The 21,876-nt window shown below is 38.5% G+C and overlaps 1 protein-coding gene across 1 annotated transcript in view; it reads right to left on the bottom strand.

The window, feature by feature from the left end:
• Window positions 1-852: 852 nt before the first annotated feature.
• Window positions 853-21,876, bottom strand: part of FAR1 (fatty acyl-CoA reductase 1) — a 37,180-nt gene continuing 16,156 nt past the window's right edge. Inside the window, exons 5-12 of the mRNA XM_066320584.1 lie at window positions 19,996-20,173; window positions 19,399-19,443; window positions 19,170-19,288; window positions 18,626-18,693; window positions 16,951-17,122; window positions 7,207-7,336; window positions 5,804-5,931; window positions 853-3,833 (exon numbers count right to left, since the gene is read on the bottom strand). Of these exons, the coding sequence (XP_066176681.1) occupies window positions 3,671-3,833; window positions 5,804-5,931; window positions 7,207-7,336; window positions 16,951-17,122; window positions 18,626-18,693; window positions 19,170-19,288; window positions 19,399-19,443; window positions 19,996-20,173 (1,003 nt within the window). The 3' untranslated portion in view covers window positions 853-3,670. The remainder of the gene's footprint in view (window positions 3,834-5,803; window positions 5,932-7,206; window positions 7,337-16,950; window positions 17,123-18,625; window positions 18,694-19,169; window positions 19,289-19,398; window positions 19,444-19,995; window positions 20,174-21,876) is intronic.

The following is a 21,876-nucleotide window of genomic DNA, read 5'->3' as shown; positions in this document are numbered from 1 at the left end:
TGCTCCTCAATCCAAGTTACCTTTACAAACCTGTTCCTTGCTTCTCAACAACACAGGATTTAATACTCTACTATGAAGAAAGAGTAAAATGTTCAACAGCACAAGACACAGCGGACAGCACCTTAAAACCTTTTTGTTCTTTGCTTCCAAGTTTGAATTTCAGACCAGTAAAAAAAACATCTTGGTTGGGTTTTTCAGGCTTGAAGGAAAGGTTAAGCTTAAAGCTGGCAGACCCCAAACAACAGCTTGCAGATCTTTAGGATTGTTTGCACGACAGAAGAAAGGAGGAATCTGTGAAAACTGAATATTCCAAGAAATAAAGGTTAAAAAACAAAAACCCCCAGCATTTTGGTGATGCACTAACTTAATGCTAACTTTCTCTCCCCCACCACAAAACATAGATGCCATAAATAACTGGAGTTGCTTGAAATGTTAATCCTAAAGCTTCTGCAAAACCAAATTTCTTAAACCACATGAAAATGCAGATGGATTCATACTATTTAAATAAATTTGAAACTAATAGTACAAATGAGCAAGGGGAAAAGAGGCTGACACACAAAAAAGTCACTGTGACCAGGGATACCTTACCAAGTGTTGTGATTTCAGCTCATGAAGGTTTAGATTCTGGGGTTTTGGTGGGTTTTCTGGGGTTTGTATTTTGGTTTGTGATTGTGGAGTTTTTCTGTTTTGCTTTTTAAAAAATGCACATTAGTCAATAACTTGATTTTCACAGTATCTCACAAAGGAAAAGAACATTTTCATGTATATAAAGATGGCATTTAAACGATCCAGGTATTCTCCACAAATTAGACTAAACAACATAAAAAGATACAATGAACACTGTAACAACACTTTCAAGGGAATTGTTTATTTTTGGTTTACAAACAAAGGCACCCAATATTTCTGTTTATGTCTTATAAAAGCTCACAGATTTAGCATTTGTTTCCAAACATCCGTTCCTACAGCAGAGAAAAACATTACAGGAAAATTTAATTTTTTTCCTGGTCCCCAATTTAAATACCAGTAACAGTTCAGTGATAATGTTGTTTCAGTCTGTTCCTCTTCCCATTAACCAGCTGATACTCCTCCTGTAACTTGCTAGTCAAAACACTGAGTCTGCCTTCGTGGACCAAAATATAGTTCCAGTATATTTCTGACCAACATCCTTTATGTGCAATCACTGGTGTGAAGAACTGCAGGAGGACACGGCTCCCATATGGAAAAAACCCAATAGTTCCAGGTAGAAATTCCCAGACTGACCACAGGAAGTGACAAGACCAGCAGGATAAACATGACACTGAATCTACTGTCAGTTCAATAGAACGACTGATGAATTGCTGTAAAATACCAACAGGGCGCAGAACAACAGTCTCCCAAGAGGGGAAAAATTGGGTTTCTAAATTGGCAAACGTTTAGTGTAGAGGTTAAATAATCTTAGGCTTAAAGTAATCCCTCTCTTTGTTATTTATCCAGAAAACTAAATTTCTAAGCATTGTCTTGGACCAGAAGTCTTGGACCAGCATTGGCTTCATAGTTTATCTCAGTATTAACAAGTCAACATTAGAAGTATCATGTTCTACTGTTCATATATTATGTTTATAGTTAGAAACAACCAAAATTCCTAAGTGGATTGTTTCACAGAGTAACTGTCAGAGTATGATGTACTTCTCTTTAGCAAACTTCAGCCACGTGCCAACATGGGACAAGGGGTGTCACTGGACAGGAGGCCCCTCTAAATAAGGTCTCTAATTCAGGAATGCCTAAGCATACTTTCAGGTCTAGTGAGATACTTGGGGAGGCAGCTAAAAATGTCATATACCTACTGTATCTGTTAAAGTGTAACATCTCCAAGCACAGAAGCCTTAATTGATTTCAGCCACAATCAGAGATCTCTCACACAAGGTGTGGTCCTAGACCATTTAGGCATTTCATCACTAGCTTTATATATACACCAGGAATTTTAAAAAGGAATTACAACTTAACTACTTACTACAGAATATTTAGCTTCAACAAGGAAGCCATTATCTTTTCAAAATGAGATATACACCTGCAGGAAAGGTGTTCTCTTTAAAGTAAGAGGTTTTAGAAGAATAGCAAAATAAGTTCTTTACAAATTTATTTCAACAGGACAAAAAACTACCAAGGGCAAGTATAATGCAGTTCTTGTGTAATTAAGTCATTATTTGCTTTTCCAGGCAGATTCAAGACCAAATTAATCAGTACAAACTTATGATTTGTACAAACTGATTTGAATGAACAAACTCTGGGCAAGGGTGCTGGTCAGTGCATGAATTAGAGGAACACTACAGTGTTCTCAAATCTGTGCAACCAAAATTTAAAGGGATCTTCACGTATTGCCTCGGATTAAAGAAACAAGGATTCAATCTTTTCTTACAACTTGTCATTTTTACAAATTCTTCTCTACTGAAACAAAGTAACATGCAGAAAAACCCCCAGATTTCTTCAGGTTTAAACCTAATAATTTAAGTTAAAAGCTGGAAGAACTGTTAACATCTACTCATTTTGGAGCAAGGTGCATGTTACTCTGCTTGCCCATTGAAATGAGGTTTTACTTGAGCAGGGATGAGAAAGTGTGCCTGTACATTGGTGTTGCCCACACATTAAATTTAACAGCTCAGAGATTTTGAAAAAATCATTAATTCTTGAAGTATTTGCTACCATTACTTACAACAGGAAAACAGGTGTATCTCTTAAAGAAAGTCTACAGCTTGTCCAGCTACTATTACCAGCAATATAAATAGCAACCAAGCATAATAAATTCCTTTTCATTACATTTACCCTTGAAGTCAGAAGAAGTGCTGGCTGTGTCTTCTCAACAACAGCAAAAAAAAAATCACTGAAAAGAAGACAGTCAATGACTTTATTTACCCCTCTCTGGGTAACACTTCCTTTTATCTGCTCAATGAGAGGATCAATTCTGCTTTCAGAGTAGCAAATTGTTCATGCCAACACAAATGCAAGTTGGACACAGCCAGATTCAAGCACAGACCCAAATCACAAAGTGCATTCTGAGGCCCAGATAAACAAAAGGCCTTTCAGTAAATAAGGAAGGTTGGTTCATTTTTAATTTATTTTTTTTTAAAGCCAAGGAGGCACCATTGTTGCATCCCTACTTTGAGGGGAAGGAAAGAAGTGGCAAAACCTAAAGACAAATTACAAAAGTTCTCAATTATTTTATTTCAGAAGATCCAGTCATTTGTATGCTTTCACAACTTGCAAAACCCTTTGTAATTTAGAAGAATTTCCAATAAATAGGTCTACAGCAACTAGTATCTACTATGCCAATATTTATCTTGCTCAATGTGGAGTAAAACTTAATAGAAAAAAAATCACGTTAAGGCAGATTCCAATCAAACACGTTCCAAATTGCACAGTTACGTTGGTCAGTGGTCTACTATGTCTTCCCCAGGTCAAAGAATTGGAGTTATCTAAATGCTTCTCTAAGCCAATTCAGTGTGGCACTTGCCCTTTTTATTTGCTCCATTTCCAGGAAAATACACAGCTAACGTTACAAATACCATACCGGTTATTTCGCACTTCAATTGAAAATGAAATTATGCTTCGCGAAATGTGAGATGACTACAGGTTACAGGGTTTGTGCAGTTAGACCACCATATGCATAGATGTCCTAATGCTAAAATTCTCTTCCTCAGTATCTCATTGTACTGGAGGCTCTGAAGTAGGAGAGGAACTTGTAGCACAGACTAACCACAAAGTACCAGATGTTTCTTGCCATTTGTGACCTTGCAATGAAGATACGCCAGATCAGGATCACGAGAATCGTGTTGAAGCCGTAGCGAATGTTCCTTAACCTGGGGAGAAACAAAAGCAATCACCCAGGGCCAATGTACAAAGACTCTGAGGAAAAACCACTCTAAAAACTAACTTCTGAATTTGTTTATCTATTCATCTCAAGATACATTATGAGTAATGACGAAAGTGAGCAACAAAGAGAAAAGGCTTTTCACTGCTGAAAAGCAGAATGAAAAACCAAGGAGCAGAGTCAGCCCCCCTGCTGCTCACCACATGTACTTCTGCTTTAGAGCTGCAGGATGGAAACCTCCGAAAGCCAACACCACTGTGGTACCTCACCTACAGAAGGCTGCAACCAAAAAATGTTTAACACTCTGAACTTCCCTTCTCCCCACCACGTATTTAAAACTTCTTAAATATGTACAAGTAACTCCAGCTGCCACTGGTAACAACAACAAGGAAAAAAACCCAAACCACCTCACCCCATCTCACCAGATTTCCCAGACATTTCCAGCCAAGGAACCCAGCCTCTTCACTGCAATTTTAAACTTCCTTCTCAAGGAACTATGTTTAAAGTATAGGATAAACCAAGTGACCTTTCAGACTGCGCTTTATAGCAATCTTCTGGCATGTAGAGATGAAAGCTTCAAGAAAAACAGCAATGAGAGTTTGCTCAGGTTTCTTAGAAACAGAGCAACCTCTTGGGCTCAGTAGATTGTGACAATTTATATTTTAAAGGCAGCTCTTTTTAGGGAAATACTGCTGGGAAAGGCTGGGTTCCTTTACAAATGTTACTTGCAGAGAAAAACAGTTTAAATGTGTGGGTTACAAAAGCAACACTTTTCAACTTGAGGAACAAATCTATCCCGTGGTTCCCAAATGTCCCCTGGGCTGCCAAATATGGTTCATACTAAGCAGGGGACTCCAAATTCAGATTAAAGAACCAGAGGTAACAAAAGAGACCAAATTAATACCTCAGAGTAAATATAATTTCGAATCTAAACCTCTTGCTAAACAACCCACTTATAAACTTTAGAGCTGGGGGCAGCCAGAGGCTGCTCTAACACAAGATTATTTCTCATGTCATTTTCATGATGATTCTTTGCACAAAGAATAGCAACTATGTGATCGTTTCTATGCACTTTTTAATAGCATCTAAACAGAAATTAAAAAAAAAACCCAAACAAAACAACCCAGAAGGAACACTTGTTTGCCTATTTCCACAATTATCACAGATACTATCTCCCAAAAGTGTATTTATTGTTTTAACATATACCAAACCCCTCCACAGCTGCAAATCCTTGTCCTTAGAATGACAACACAAGTCAAGACCTGAATTATTTCTCTTTGTGCTATTAGGATTGCAGACATGATGCAGCATTGAAGAACAAGATGATTTTTATTTCACTCTTAAAAGAGACAAATCAGAAAGTCTACAGCTGCCTTGATGAATCAGCCAAGATCAAAACAAGGGCAACTGTGCTAATAAAATTCTGGACAGTACCAATCCATCCAAATGGCAGGAATTAAGCCACTGACAAAAGGCTGAAGGAGGTCATCCTACAGCACCAACGTGTCCTGCTCTGAAGTGCAGAGTCTCTGCCTGTTTATTCACCTGCCTCAAAAGATCACATTCCCAGAACAGCTATTGTTCTATTAAACCTCCCAAAGAACCCATTCTGACCTGTGTAGCCATCTACCTTCGACCTTCCAAAAGACACTTGGGTTAAATGAAAAGCCTGGATTACAGTATCCACACCAGTGATCCCAGACTGATGCTGTAACTAGTAATTCTGGCAGCAACTCAGAACTGTATTTCAGGAGCAACAAATTTGCTCCTATTTACAGGAGCAACAAATTTGCTTTAGAAAATGCTTCAGACCACTGGACTGGAACAGAAGTATTGTGGAGAACCTAAGCAGTTGCTACTAAGAACAATTAAGTCATTACATGGAAAAGCAAACCTGAACAAATGCAGGGCACAGAAAATATAAAATTATACTTAAAAAAAAATTAAGATTATACTTACTTATTTAAGTGTTTTCTAGCTGCAGGGAGGCCTGACATTTCTTCATTCAGCACGTATTTCTTTGTTCCCAGGCAGTAATTTTCCATATATTCTGCCCAGTGTAGTTGTCGAACATCAAAATTAAATGTCTGCATAAGAGAAAAGCTTTCACTATTAGTTACCTAAAAATTCGCCTATATGTAATTTAAATGAAAATAAATGTCTTTATTCCAGATTAATCCAATTTGCCTTTGACATTAGAAAGTTATCCCATCCTGAATCCTAGAAACAGCCCAGATTTAGGGTACATTTCTGGTTCAACCACCAGATTCTGACATCATCTCTTCCAAATTTCAATCACTTCATGCCTTATTTTCCCTCCTCGGCAGTAATATTCTTCTTCCTCTACTTCACAGTTTTCCTATTTCAACTGTCTGTAAGGAATTCCATTCTAAAAATAACTTCTTCCTACTACGTTATCTATTTTTAAGCAACTAAATAATTCTAACATGCCCTAAAATAAATACTGCTCTTTGCAACATTCACTGTTTGGTAAGTGCAGGGTTCTGTTAGCTGTGCTTAGAGTTGTACAGTTATATTTTAAATACAACCATCTAAGTGCCTTCTGCAGGATAGATCACTCTGGTGAATTTGACACACGAGTTTCTTACTGATGTATTGATTTCCTCATCTCAAGATTCTACAGTAACAGTGTTTAAATCCCAACATAATGCAGCAATTTGAAAATACTAACAATTCAAAGCTCTGGTGTCTGGCATTTTGATTGTCAGATTTTTCCTGAACTCAAGTTGCTAGGAACAAGAGGACAGGAAGGGATGCAAATACCATCCACACAAAAATCACCAAAAGCTATTTTATTTCCTACTATTAGACACCTTATTTAGAAATTTGGCAGCTTTTCTGCAACGTAACCACCGAATTGATTCTGGAAAACAGTCCAGTAGCAAAGACATCTTAAGAATGACAAAGCTGTTCCAAGTGCATAAGGCAATCTGAGTTTCTAGAACTGTAACATTTATGATTTGATGATTGGTGATTTTTATTTTGCTGAATATTAGCCAACAAAGTCATAGCAGAAGGGAAGTTTAAATTCAGTGAGGGCTCCTGAGCCATTGTTGGTGGAGGAGGTAGGGAAAATTGGGAGTAAAGTTAAACCTGGGAAGAAACAACTTTTCCTTCTCCCTCAACAAACTGTCATCCTTGTTTCACTTCTCCCTCATCTCCTCATGTCACTGGTGTAGCTTTTCACAGAGCCCTGACACATCTGAAAGGATCTGCCAGGAACCTGCAGTGCTGAGTTCCTCCTAGGTTAGCTGCACATTAGATCAGGCCCTTATTCCACCTCGAACTGCTGAGCTGCCACCCCCTGTCAGTCTCCATGGCCACAGCACACAGCCACTTGCCTTTTTGTCCTCAGGGGTTAGCTGGTTCATCAGCATAGTCATGTTCTCAGTGCTCCAGGTCCAAGAATTGCTTGTAAAGTACTCTAAAAGCACCATGGACTTATGAAGACGTGTTATTGTCTTCATCATCCTGTAGTCCCAGACATGGAATGGACAGGTTACAGGGGTAAAGATTCAAACAAGTGAAAAGGAAATAACATTTTTTACCCTCCAACCCCCTACCCCCATCTCAAAAAATCCCATCTTGTTCTGTACCTAAAGCATATTATATTACATCAATAGGATATTTCTGCATAGTATTGAAGTGAACTTTGGCTGTCCAATCTCTGCATAGTAGCAGAAATTATCACAGTCCTTTTTTTTCCTAATCCTACTTCCCAGTGCAACTGTAAATTAACATTTCCTCTTTTTTTTAGGGGAAACAATATGTTGTCTTCTGTTGATAACTCTTCTTGTTTGGGACAGGGAAATGGAACCCTTTCCCCCTCAGTACACTGGAATATTTAGCTGTGCAAGAGTCTGACTTGACAGAAGTCTCAAATTGCACAGAGCAGAATGTCTGTACAGGACCTTCCCTTAAACAAGGGAGGAAGTTGCCCTGATCTTCCTGCACATTGTGCAAGACCTAATCTCTGTAACAGAACAGAGGTTTTCGTTATAGTTACCAAGAGATCAAGGCTTAAAACCACAGGCAGCAAAGGGCAGGATAATATTTAAGGGCAAAGACAGATCATAGCAGACCATGTTCCATGCTACTTCAAAATATGCAGAAATACCTTCCATCATCCTTTATTATGCAGAGGAAGAAACTCTAAAAAACCATTACTTGGAATACAGAAAAATTATGTTATAAGGATCAAATTGGGCAAGTTTCTCTTTGAACATACCATCTGAAGTGGCCAAAAAAAAAAAAAAAAAAAAAAAAAAAAAAAAAAAAAAAAAAAAAAAGGAGGATGAATCATCCGGCCTCTAAAATGCAAAGCTTCCACATTTATGACAAGAAATTTGTTTCAAGTGTCTCAGTCCTAGAGATGGCCACTCCATTTAAATAAGTAATAACTAGTACCACATGGCCTAATAGTATTAAATCCCTGCTTTGGGTGCTCAAGGTATTTCCATCTCACAGAAATGGAAAACTGCCTTCAATTTGATCCTTATAGGAGGACACTGATCATTTCAAGCACAACGGTAAGGGGGGAGAGGCAAAGAAAGCAGAACCCAGTACTAAGAGGAAATAGTTTTCTGAAGGTAAATTTTGCCAACAAAGATCACAGAAGCAATAAAAATAAACTTATTTTTCTCTGAAAGCTGTCTTGATGCATTCATACTTGTACAAGGGATATAGCACATTGTCCCAGAAACTCTTCCAAAGAAAGTATTTTGCATTGCATTAATGTCCCTTACTGTCACTAGCAGCTGGCATCTCAGTCTCTAAAATATTAAAATTTCCTATTTTTCATCTCATGGAATGAAACAACACAAACCACAGAGACCACTGAAAAATGTCATCTCTAAGGCACAAAAAGCACAAGTATTTTTTAAAGCCTCGGAGGAATATATCTAGTAATTCAGAACTGACTTCAGATGTTAGACCAGCAGCTGATTTTATTATTAAGCACCTCTAGGAGCTTTCAAACACCTGCTTAGAGTTTCAGCAGTGGGGCAAGCTGGCACCAATGGGAGCTGAGTTGAACTGGAGCTCCTCTGATGCAGAAATAATTGGGAATTTAGACTCTGCATCCAAAACATATCCTGTGCAACCACGACTAAACTGAACCCAAAAAACCGGCTATTAGTTATGCCAAAAAATTAGGAAAATAACTTGAAACTTGGAAAGCAAAGATCTCACTGGTCAGATAAGCCAAAAAGACCTCAGAGCTAAAACGCCTGGATAAAATTAGTGCCAAACAGCATTTAAGCCTTTTTGCAGAGGTCTGTCCATTGACAGTCTGAAGATTATTTAACCTGACTTGGCCTTTTGAACCGTCCCAGTCTGTGTCCTTACACTAAGCCGGACGAGCAGCAGAATTTTAGAGTGCTTTGACTGCTACAGTTTAAAAACCTTGTGCCTCTGCAAAATATTAACTGAGCAAATGAATATCTGATTAGGTAAGTGTATATTATGAACTTGTTTCTGGACACTGACATTAGCATTCATTCTTCTCTTAAAAAAAGACAAAGTATATTTAAACTAATGCAAAGACTCTGGTGGGATTCTTTTTGTCTCTGCTCATGGATATGATTTTAGAGCTTAGCTAAGCTGATTACAGAAAAAAAAAAGCTTAAAAGCTTTTTTTTTCCCCCCTCCCGCCTTCCAACTCAAATTGGGTATAGCTTACCACAGAAGCAGCTGATTCAACCCATCAAGGAAAAACCTGTTTTACTCTGTAGGGTTACTTTCCCTACCAGCCCAAAGAATCCAATTCTCCACATTATCTCAGCGGCTGGACCAATGCCAAGAGTTGGCAGAAAAGGACCAAGTTTCTCTGTGACACATTGGTGTTATGCACTACATCAACAAGAACCTACACTTCTTTTTGAGGGGAGAAAAAAGCAGCCTGGTGACATTGAGAGACATCAGCAATGAGTGTCCTTTAGTGGACACTTGAGTAGCTCTGGCAGACTAACCTTTAACTTCAATGGCACCACCTTCCTGCAGCCAGTGGCAACACACACAACTCAAAACCCAGAAGGAAGTCACACAATGGAACTTTATCCCTCAACCTGAAGTTTGGAAGGTCAGGTATTCCAAAGACAGCCACTGGATATGAGTCATAAATATCAATACCAAATATAACCAATCAGGACAAGATCAAGCACTGCATCACACCTTCTTCATGAGCTGAAGACAAAAAAAAAAGCCAGCCCTGCTGACCATCTCATGGAACTGAGCGTTAGGGGCAGGCAGCCAGTCTGGGTGACTTTCACCCCGATTCAAGGTAGAATTTTGCCTCTGGACTTTGCAGTCCTAACTGCCATCAAGACCAAGCACATTACAGCAGCTGGAGAAGCAAATCACAGGAAATGAAGTTAAAGCAAGTTAATCCAATTATCCATAACTTAGGTGGGCCTGTTTCTATACCAGACAATTGAATGTGACCTGTCTTAAGGCTGTACCTGCAATTTGAAGAAGACTTACACACAGTCTATTATGTCCAGGTTAAAAACAGTCCTATGCCTTTTCTTACCTTTAAATATTACCAGAGAATCGTTACATTAAAGAACCTTCAACCAGAAGCAAAAACAGCAAAAATATTTCCATTTCATCAAAAACATTGGTTTCACAAGTGAGGTGCAAAAGAATGACTTCACATTGCAGAAAAGTTACAACAGAGAAGTGCTTGGAAAACAGGAAGATTTCTGGGTTTGATCTTTACCATTATTAACATCATCATCTAGTTCTGAAGGATCATAGACCTGATCCATTTCTAATTCCTTCCTTTTCTTCTACTTGATAGAAATTTTCATTCAACTGCAGTACAATACCCTGATGGCATGACAACACTGCAGTTAAACCTGCACAGGGATTTTATTACTTATTTTTCTTGCATTGCACAAAATAGAGACTTCAGTGTGCTCAGCATTGAGATGGCAACATCCACCCACGTGGAGGCAGGTTAACAGAATACCTGTATTGCCTTGTGCTGATATTATTACATTTTTACTATAGCGTTGCTCTGCTACATCACAGGAGAAAAGGTCACATCTCTAATTAAGCCAGCCCTTCTTCACTCAGAACATCATTTTACTGAGGTCCAATAGTATTTCCAAGTGGTTACAAGTGTCTGAGTACATGCTACCTGGTAATTAATACCATTCTATCAACTGACAGAATGGCCACAGCAACAGCAGTACACCCCTCCAAGCACACCAGTCAAAGCAGCTTCCAAGTTCTAGATAAAAGTGCAAGAGTAAAGATCTGTCCCAAAATTCTTGTATTATTAAACAACACAAGCCTGTTCCATTAGGTTTTAACACTGCTCATCTTCCTTGCATCTAAGCATTCATTTACATTTACTGCTTCTGTTGCAGGCTCCCATATTTAAATCCTTTTAAAAAGGAAAGAAGGAGTGCTGTCTAATGAAAGCTGCATGCCTGTAATTGGGCTGTGTAGCCAACTTCAAAGCTGTGACTGAACAATAGCTTGGTTCAGTTCAATCTGCCATTCTTTCTCCAAACTGGAACCTTTGGTTATTATTTTCACCACTTTAGTTAGCTAAGTATTATAAACTGAACGGAATGTTGAGATGATACAAGCCAACGCTCCAGGTCAAATTGTATCATCTACAGGAATAATCTGCAATTAAAAGCTCAGTCCTCCATTCCATTTTCAGTTCATAAAAGCAACAACAACCTCAACCCAAGCCACTTCCTAGAGTTTAATGACTGACTAGGATTCTGATCCAAGACATCCCTTGGACAGCATTAGCAGGCCAGCATTAAACTCCTTCAAGTGCAGCCACTGGATTCTTGTTGCTCAGTTAGTAAACTTAGTTAGAGCCCAGGCCACATCTTCTTCACAAGTCTCCACCACCTTATGGACAAGATATTTTTAGCCCTGTCCCTCTTACCGTGGCTCCCGACCTGTCAATGTGAGCAAAACATCATAGAAAAAACACACTATAACGGCCTCTGCCCGCCGACCGTGATACAAGAGGGGGTTGGAGGTGAGCTTAAAGTCAGGTGGTCTTGATACACTGTCTAATGGATTTAGCACGAAATACATATTAGCCCAGTATTCTGTAGGAAAAAATAAGGATCGACATATCTTTAGTATTTATTATCCAAGGACAAACATCATTTGTTCTATACCTTTTATTTCTCTTTATCTTGACTACTCAAAACCCAGAACGAAGTCACACAACGGAACTTTATCCCTCAGCCTGAAGTTTGGAAGGTCAGGTATTCCAAAGACAGCCACTGGATATGAGTCATAAATATTAATACCAAATATAACCAGTCAGGACAAGATCAAGCACTGCATCACACCTTCTTCATCAGCTGAAGACAAAAAAAAAAAGCCAGCCCTGCTGACCATCTCACAGAACTGAGCATTAGGGGCAGGCAGCCAGTCTGGGTGACTTTCACCCAGATTCAAGGTAGAATTTTGCCTCTGGACTTTGCAGTCCTAACTGCCATCAAGACCAAGCATATTACAACAGCTGGAGAAGCACATCACGGGAAATGAAGTTAAAGCAAGTTAATCCAATTATCCATAACTTAGGTGGGCTTGTTTCTATACCAGACAATTGAATGTGACCTGCCTTAAGGCTGTACCTGCAATTTGAAGAAGACTTACACACAGCCTATTAGGTCCAGCTTAAAAACAGTCCTGATGGTAAATACAGACTGATCCCTCAGTGGATCCACAGGTTTCCAGTCTGCAAGTCTTTCCAGAAACATTAGACAGCTACTTTTTTTTTAAAGACTCCTCTAAAAACATAAAGCAAGATTTTAGATTTGTCTCTGTTCAGATCTTCACCTGGCTGTAATTTTTGAACTGTAAGACACACTACTAAATTCTTAACTTTCTAGCACCTCTGAGGTTGCTTTAAGCACACAGTTCAAGCACTGTGAAGAGATAAAAATGTATTGATCTATCCATCTAATCAGCTATTTAACCTGATTACGCTCCTAACTAATTTCTGGTTTGTAAGACAGTAACTACATTAAAGGTGCTTCCAATTTTAAGAAGCTTTAAATCAAAATGACAGATGTAAAAAGACCTAATTTCACACCTCCCTCCATATGCCAGCCACACCTTTCCTTTAGCTTTCTAAGAAGCAGTAACACAAGAATTGTTGCAGAAATCTCTGAACTACAAGTTAAAAGGTTACACGTCAGATGTCACTTTCTCAGAGCAACTGGGGAGATCTGCTTGTTGTGCACTTTTAAAAGCTTTAACATTTCAAATGTACCAAACTGCTTTTAAGTAACACACGGTTCTGGTGTTGTGCTAAGCACTATGCAAATTTACAGTAGCAAACTATGCCTTGTTTTAAAGATAATTAGGCAACTAACAAGCTTTGCTATGCAACTAAGTATATATGGCAAGCTACAGACAACATTACCTTTAAACTTTGATGCTAAGGTTTATCACCACTATTCATACAACTCCACAATGCTAGAGCATTCTCTAGTATAAAATATTACATTGTCATTAGTCAGGGCTTTTTGTACATGTTTTTCCTATGCAATTTTGGAAGAAATACTATATAGCTTATTTCTTCCTTTCCTTACCTTTAAATATTACCAGAGAATCGTTAAATTCAAGAACCTTCAACCAGAAGCAAAAGCAGCAAAAATATTTCCATTTCATCAAAAACAATGGTTTCACAAGTGAGGTGCAAAAGAATGACTTCACATTGCAGAAAAATTACAACAGAGAAGTGCTTGGAAAACAGGAAGATTTCTGGGTTTGATCTTTATCATTATTAACATCATCATTTAGTTCTGAAGGATCATAGACCTGATCCATTTCTAATTCCTTCCTTTTCTTCTACTTGATAGAAATTTTCATTCAACTGCAGTACAATACCCTGATGGCATGACAACACTGCAGTTAAACCTGCACAGGGATTTCATTACTTATTTTTCTTGCATTGCACAAAATAGAGACTTCAGTGTGCTCAGCATTGAGATGGCAACACCCACCCACGTGGAGGCAGGTTAACAGAATATCTGTATCGCCTTGTGCTGATTTTATTACATTTTTACTATAGGGTTGCTCTGCTACATCACAGGAGAAAAGGTCACATCTCTAATTAAGCCAGCCCTTCTTCACTCAGAACATCATTTTACTGAGGTCCAATAGTGTTTCCAAGTGGTTAGATGTAGGCGAATCTGTGGACGGCTGGGACAAGGAATTCTGCCAATCTGTGTATTCCAAAACATGTGGGTTTATTGCAAGGGTCATGGGTAAAAAGGCCTTGCCTTCAGCCACCAGCCTCGGCTGAAGAGAAGTCCCAAAGAGAGAGGGAGAAAGAACAGCAGGGTGAGAGCTGAGAGAGAAAGGGAGCGAGAGAGCAGAGGGCAGGGGAAGAGAGCAGGAGAGAGCGAGAATAGGGGGAAGAGGAAGGGTAAGAGTTAAGAGGAGAGGTAAGAGTAAGAGTTAAGAGGTAAGAGAGTTAAGAGAGTTAAGAGTAGCGGGAAGGAGAGGAGGAAGAGGTAAGAGAGCGAGGTCCTTGTTACAATACATTATATCTTCTTTTGTGATGAATATTCTAATTTTCAGTGACCAACCAACACAAGATACAAAATCCTATAGATTTTACATACAGCCTATAAGAACTACTATATTACCATACTGTGTTACATTTTAAACTCTAAAAAACTTTAAACTCTTTTAAACTTCTGTTTTGCTACATTGACCTTTGGATCCCTTACCCAGCAGAAAGGGTTCTGCTCAATCAAAAGGGATTCTCCTTCAGCTAGCTAGACTATTGTTTTCAGGTTATAAAGTAACTAAGACTCAGTATCCTACAACTCAAACTAAGCTTTCATTTCTATCCCGATTATAGGTTTCATATTTCCAGAATCTTTTGCTAAGCAAAAGATTTATAAGGTTTCCCTGATTCATCTTCCCCAACAGTTAGAAGTGTCTGAGTACATGCTACCTGGTAATTAATACCATTCTATCAACTGACAGAATGGCCACAGCAACAGCAGTACACCCCTCCAAGCACACCAGTCAAAGCAGCTTCAAAGTTCTAGATAAAAGTGCAAGAGTAAAGATCTGTCCCAGAATTCTTGTATTATTAAACAACACAAGCCTGTTCCATTAGGTTTTAACACTGCTCATCTTCCTTGCATCTAAGCATTCATTTACATTTACTGCTTCTGTTGCAGGCTCCCATATTTAAATCCTTTTAAAAAGGAAAGAAGGAGTGCTGTCTAATGAAAGCTGCATGCCTGTAATTGGGCTGTGTAGCCAACTTCAAAGCCGTGACTGAACAATAGCTTAGTTCAGTTCAATCTGCCATTCTTTCTCCAAACTGGAACCTTGGGCATCATAGGAAACTCATCCAATCACTGTTATAGTAAGCTAAGGAGGAATATTCGTATCAGTAAAAATTTATTTTCTATTCTGTAAAGTATTCATGTCACCAATTGTACCAGAAGTGATGAAAGCCCAAAAGTCCGTCTTTAGACATCAAGTAAGGAGTCCGGGAAAAGCAAAACCAAGATTCAACACTCCAAGTGCTAGAATATAAAACTAAGCAAAATATTCTAAACACCATGATTATTCACAGCCTCAATTTACTCCCACTGGTCAAATACTCACACAACCAGCTGCCTTTCAAAGCCTCAAAGATTCTGCCAGCACTCCTTCCCAACCATGCAGAAGACAGGACACTGGCATTTACAGCCTAACTCTCTTAGTGAGGGATGAAGTTTTCACATCTGTCAGAGAATTTCTATCAATTTTTAGTAAAGATAACATGAAAAATGCAAGAGAACCTAGAGGCTAGGAGGTTTCATGTACAATACCTTCTTTAGAGATGAAAATCTACAAACTTTTCAATGTGGGAAGATTATTAAACTGGCACAGACAACTGCAGCTGCTGCTGCTCTAAGCACTACACTGTTGCAGCCGAGAAGTTTTCCCCTACAAACCATTGACACAGCTCCTTGCTACTCATCCAGTGCTGTGGTAGCTTTTACCCTCCCTGTAAGACTAGACTAAGTCTAAGGCCTAGACTACAGGACAACAAATGAATACTCGCTTGTGTTAATATACTGTCACCACAGTATAGGTTTTATAACCTGAAGGAAAGTGATGGTGAGCATGTAACATAAGCAATGAGCTAAGAGCACATGGCTGGGCAAATCTGAAACAAATTGAACTTTATATTCCTTCTACGTGATTTGGTTATTATTTTCACCACTTTAGTTAGCTAAGTATTATAAACTGAACGGAATGTTGAGATGATACAAGCCAACGCTCCAGGTCAAATTGTATCATCTACAGGAATAATCTGCAATTAAAAGCTCAGTCCCCCATTCCATTTTCAGTTCATAAAAGCAACAACAACCTCAACCCAAGCCACTTCCTAGAGTTTAATGACTGACTAGGATTCTGATCCAAGACATCCCTTGGACAGCATTAGCAGGCCAGCATTAAACTCCTTCAAGTGCAGCCACTGGATTCTTGTTGCTCAGTTAGTAAACTTAGTTAGAGCCCAGGCCACATCTTCTTCACAAGTCTCCACCACCTTATGGACAAGATATTTTTAGCCCTGTCCCTCTTACCGTGGCTCCCGACCTGTCAATGTGAGCAAAACATCATAGAAAAAACACACTATAACGGCCTCTGCCCGCCGACCGTGATACAAGAGGGGGTTGCTGGTAAAGATAAAGCCTGGTATTCTTGACATACAGTCTAATGGATTTAGCTTGTAACACCTGTTAATGTCGTATTCTGCAGCAAAAAATAAGGATCAACATATTTTTAGTATTTATTATCCAAGAGCAAACATTACTTGTTCTATATCTTCTAATTCTCTTTATCTTGACTACTCAAAATCTCAAACTATCCAACAAAAAACACTCTCATTTTTCCTTGGAAGTTCAGTCATTTTGAATTCAAGGACCTGTTCTCAGGAAAAAAAGGTTGAGTATTAGTCACAGAACACTCAGGGAAAGAAAAAAATACCAAAAAATTAAAATCAACATACATCACAGTGTAAGCATAGTTTTGTTAAGAGTCAGTGGAACAAACAAGGCAGAGCCAGTCACCATTACCTTGGGCTTCTTCCAGTAATCCTGAGGTAGGTATCATACAGGAATGCTGGGGCCTTATGGCTTACAGCAATCCAGTAATGATATAAAAGGTGATTGGAAGTTAAATTTACATTGGGCCGTCTGAAGGCCTGTTCGAGAGGATTCCTCTTGAAAGTGGAAATTACATGGTATTCTGAGAAAGAGAAGTCGCACAACAGCTTCGATAATCACCATGTAAAATGTAATGCTTTTCAAAGTACATTACAGGGTACAGCATCAACAGCAGTGTCTTATTTAAATAACCACCCTCACTCTTCTACAATCCACAGAAACTAAAACAGTTATAAGCTTTTAAATTAAAATACTGTTGAACTGGTTCTTACTATAATCAAGAGGTGGTTTACGCCTTCATCTTCAGTATCATATTTTATTGTAGCTTCTCTCTTTCTGTTCCTGTTCCCTACCTTAGAAGTTGCTGGTTTCTAACAGTGACAGTATTTCAGGTTATAAAGCATGTAAAGCTATTTAAATAGTCATCTATATTTCATGAAGAGGGTTATTCTGATTGCTTGTGTGAAGGATTTTAAAACAGATTGAGGACTCTGCAGGCATCTGGAGTGATTTAAAATGACATTTTTAACGAATTTATCCAAATTTAGGCATCATTAAAAAAACAGTTAGGGTGAGACTCCATGAGAAATTCTTGGTAACACCTGTAAATTCAGGACCTTTTCAATCTTCTCTTATAGATTAATCTTCTCCTTTTAACCTTCCATCAGAACTTTATGCTGCTGTTTATAGACTCCACTTAAATACTCTGATTCAAACTGGGATATAAGTGAAGTCAGCAATTTTCCAAGTTTAATTGAAGCAATAATGTTTGCAACTACAGATCCATGTAAAATGGGAAAAGCAAGTAAAATAGATTTAAGAATTGAGGTTAATTGAAAGAAAAATAATCTGAGCTTCAGAACTCAATTTCTAAAAAAACTGAAAACTAATAAATGGTTTACTATGTCAAACAGCTTGTATTGTTCTTTATAACATAAACTATTACAAAGCTGTTGGCCTGTGGGTTAAATCCTAGTCAGGATATCTTAGAGCTTAAAACAGGTATTCATATTTCCTTAAAGGCTACTCTTCCCTGTACATGAACTATTGAAGTGTCATGCAACAATATGAATATTAAAAAAGCCACCTCAACCAACAATTAAGCCAAACACAAAGAACTACACAAGGTCAAAACTATTACCAGACCTCTCAATTATGCAGATGTACAAAACATTTAATTCTGGGCTGCTTATTCGTTTTTTTTTTTCACATTTATTTATTGATGTTGGCATTACACTACTGGCATCACTACTGCTACTCTGAGCAACATTTATCTCCACACACTGGTTTAGGTCATGGCAGCAACAAACAGAAAAATCAGCTCTCCCACAGTTATAATGGAATAAGATAACAAAAAACCCCAAACCAACAAGAACCAAACTAAGTAGAGGTAATGCTGCAGGGGGCTGGAGGGGAGAGAATTAACAGTGGAAGCTAATGAGAAAGCAAAATTCACTGCAAAATTGAGAGGTATGGCTAAAATACTAGTTTCAAAAATAAAAGTGCATTACGGTTTACTGATTATAACGTGTTTGATTTTTTTTTTTTAATTAAGGCTAATGAGAAAAAAAGAAACATGGCATACCAACTTCACTCCAGTGGAAAGGATTGGTGCCACCTGTTGTACAGTTATACACCATGACTTTTCTTGGTCTGAAGGAAAAAAAGATAAAAGAGCAAGTTAGAAGAAAAACAACCTTTTACAAACACAGACAACAGAAGAGATGCCCAAAGTTATCCTTTCCCTCAATAGCATCATTTATATAAAGCAGAAAGCATCAGTTTCATGGTCCATTTTTTGCTTTAGCATCTTTCAGTATTTTTCTCCTTCTTAATTATCATATTTCTTTTATTTCAGAGAAGGCCTCACCTACACTACTGCAGGTTGCATTGATTACAAAAAAGACCCAAGCAAGAATTTTCAGACATAGCTTCATAACATTAGTAGGTGATGTCTTCCTCTGGCATAAGCAAGTTATACTTGGAGAGACTAATGCTGTCAGAACCTTAGATTCCTTTGTCGTGAGGGAACAGCAGGACACTGATGAGGATTGCAATACAAGACTGGCTTACTAAATACACCACATAATTTCCAAATATTCAGTACTCTCTTCTGTCAGCATTTATACCTATTAATAGCAGAATACCAGGCTGCAGCGAGTGTCGTATTGACAACAACATCTATTGGGACAAGATCTGCTAATGCATCGTTGGAAGCTCTCATCGTTCGAAGAATTCCTTTTCCTGCCTTGAAGAACAAAACAACAACAAAGAGAGATAGAAATCCAGCAGTAAAACATATGAAGCTTTTCTGCCTTCCAAAAGGAGGAGGGGAAATTAAGTATATTCATTACTTACAGCAATGAAGATACCACTAGGTCCATTGAAGTTATCAATCCAGCCCTATGAGGAAGGGGGAGAGGGGAAAGGATTTGGTTAGGTATACTGAAGTCAGCAGCTCCAAGTGAAAATTTGAGCAGTTTCTACATATGTAAGGGATGGAGGAAAATGAGATCAAAGAGAAGAAAGATTTTTAATTCCATGTCACTAAATAAAGTTCTTCCATAGCAAATTCTGGTGATGTAGCAAGTTCCTATGACTCAAACAAGAGATCTGCATGTAGGACATCATGGTCCTTCAGAGAGATGCTTATCTATACATTAGTGAATGAAATGCAATTGTCCATAAAAATATGTTGATGTTTAAAGTATTCAAGTTTACAAGTATTTTTAGACTAGCAACTCATGTGTTTTTATTTTTCAGCCAAAATACATTCATGCGCAGCTTTGATGATAGTATTTAGACACTATGTGCTGCTATCAGTCATGCAGAAGCAACCAAGACACAACATCATGGTCCAAGAGATTTTCTTCTACGAAGGTCACTGGTTAAAGAGGCTCTCAGGGTGTACTACAGTCTGCAGCAGGATGGTCATGTGACAATTCAGGGACTTACAGGAAAAGGCTCCTTCCAGCTGGCACCAATGATGGACGGCCTTACAATGGCAATGTTTAACCCTGCAGCTTCCTGCTGCACCACGGATTCAGCTAAGGCTTTCGTGTATGTGTAAGTATTAGGTCTTTTGCCTAACAGTTTAGGAGTAATCTCATTCACTAGGTCATCATCCATCCACCTAAAGAAACAAAACAAGAAGCAAGTGTAAGTTACTGCATGCTGCTTCACTGGGGAGGTGGGGTGTGAAATGATGAAGTTAACGTGACTATTTTCTTCTCATTTCAAGAAAAAGGGACACATATCTAAACAAAAACAAGTTTCTCAGAAAAAAAACAGAGGATTGCATGTTAAGTGTCCATCAAAATAAGCATACTGGCATTTATTTTTTGCCCTGGTAATTAATTTATAACACACCAACTACAGAGCAAGCAGTACACTCATTTACAATACCCAAATTCTGCCAACCAAGTCCTCAAAGATGGAGTGCAGACACAGCAAATTAGTCTTTGGAACACAGGCTCCCTGCATTACGATCTACAAAGCAATACCACTACAATGGAGTCCCAGCTGCACTACCAGCACCCTCTCCACCTTTGTGGTGGTGAGCAATCACACACCATCCCTGAAGCAAGCTGGTCACAATGTTTCTCCCTTTAAATAAGTTAAATCTTGCAATTTCATCTTGCTTCCTAGTTCAGGATAAAAACATAATAACCTTCAGTCATAGCATACAAGTAAGAAAGATGTGCCTCTGCAACTATTGTTACTTTGGTATTCTTTCCTGCAAAACAGGACTTGAATTTTATTTGCCTTGGTCTGTTACTCACAGAAATGAAGTTATTGTTTTTCACCAATGTCACGTTACAAAGTGATACATCAGATTCCATTCATGATATGAGCAGGGTAGGAAGAGGGGTAGTGAAGGCTAGAGATCACCCTTTTATAACTCCTCTCAGGAGTTCTAAAGTACACACAGCTGTCCCAAGCCACAGCAAACAGTTTTAAGTTACATGTGTCTCTTCACAAGTCAGATATTCAAAAATATGACTGTTTTGCAATCTCTCATTTTTAAGTGCATTTAAAGTCAACATTATCAAAAAAGGCTGGCTCAATGGTGCATTCTAGGTGGTAGCTCATTTGGTTTAAATGTTAACACCCTTCCACCTAAAATAACAAGTTAAAGTCAATTAAAAGGGATTTTACTTTTTAATTAGATTTTTTTCAGTTTCATACTTCTCTTCCAAGAGGTGATATTTTGTACCACAGGTAAGAAGGAAGAGACTGATGTAGAGTTACACTACACTTATCCCACACTGTCACCTGTTTCAGAGTTTGACAGCCACTAAGAAAGATCTCAGGATAGCTAACACACAAAGAAAATAAAATACCAAATGAGTCCTTTTTCCTACCCATAATACCCAATTCAAAGCTTAAAGCTACAGAAACCAGATTTTTAATGTCTGGGCTCTCAGGATAGCTAACAGAAACACTTCTGCAATAAGTAATATCATCTGAGCATCTCGGTCTCATCTTGCAATGGCCTTTAGGTGGATGTAGTAGAGGCAGCTGTTCCAGGCACCTTAATTTTATCCTTTCCTACACAGGGCTGGTACCAGCACAAGTTACCAGTATCTCCTGATTCAGCCAATCATGCAGCTGAAAGACTGTCACTCTCAGCACAGAGGAGGCATCACAAATAGATATAAGAATCCCTCTCCTTCAGTCCCCCTCCACACCCAGCTCAGCTTAAAGGAGCCATAAACCTTAACCCATCTCCCTTGCAGAAAAGGGGAGCGTCACTCATGCTGTCAGACCTATGGGACAGAGTAGGATAACTCTTCATCTTTACAACTCCTAACCATTGTTTAGTATTTCGACAGC

This window comes from Sylvia atricapilla, chromosome 6 (genome assembly GCF_009819655.1).
Source record: "Sylvia atricapilla isolate bSylAtr1 chromosome 6, bSylAtr1.pri, whole genome shotgun sequence".
NCBI lineage: Eukaryota > Metazoa > Chordata > Aves > Passeriformes > Sylviidae > Sylvia > Sylvia atricapilla.
Note: the sequence above shows the minus strand (reverse complement) of the source record. Positions and strands in the feature narration are given on the sequence as shown.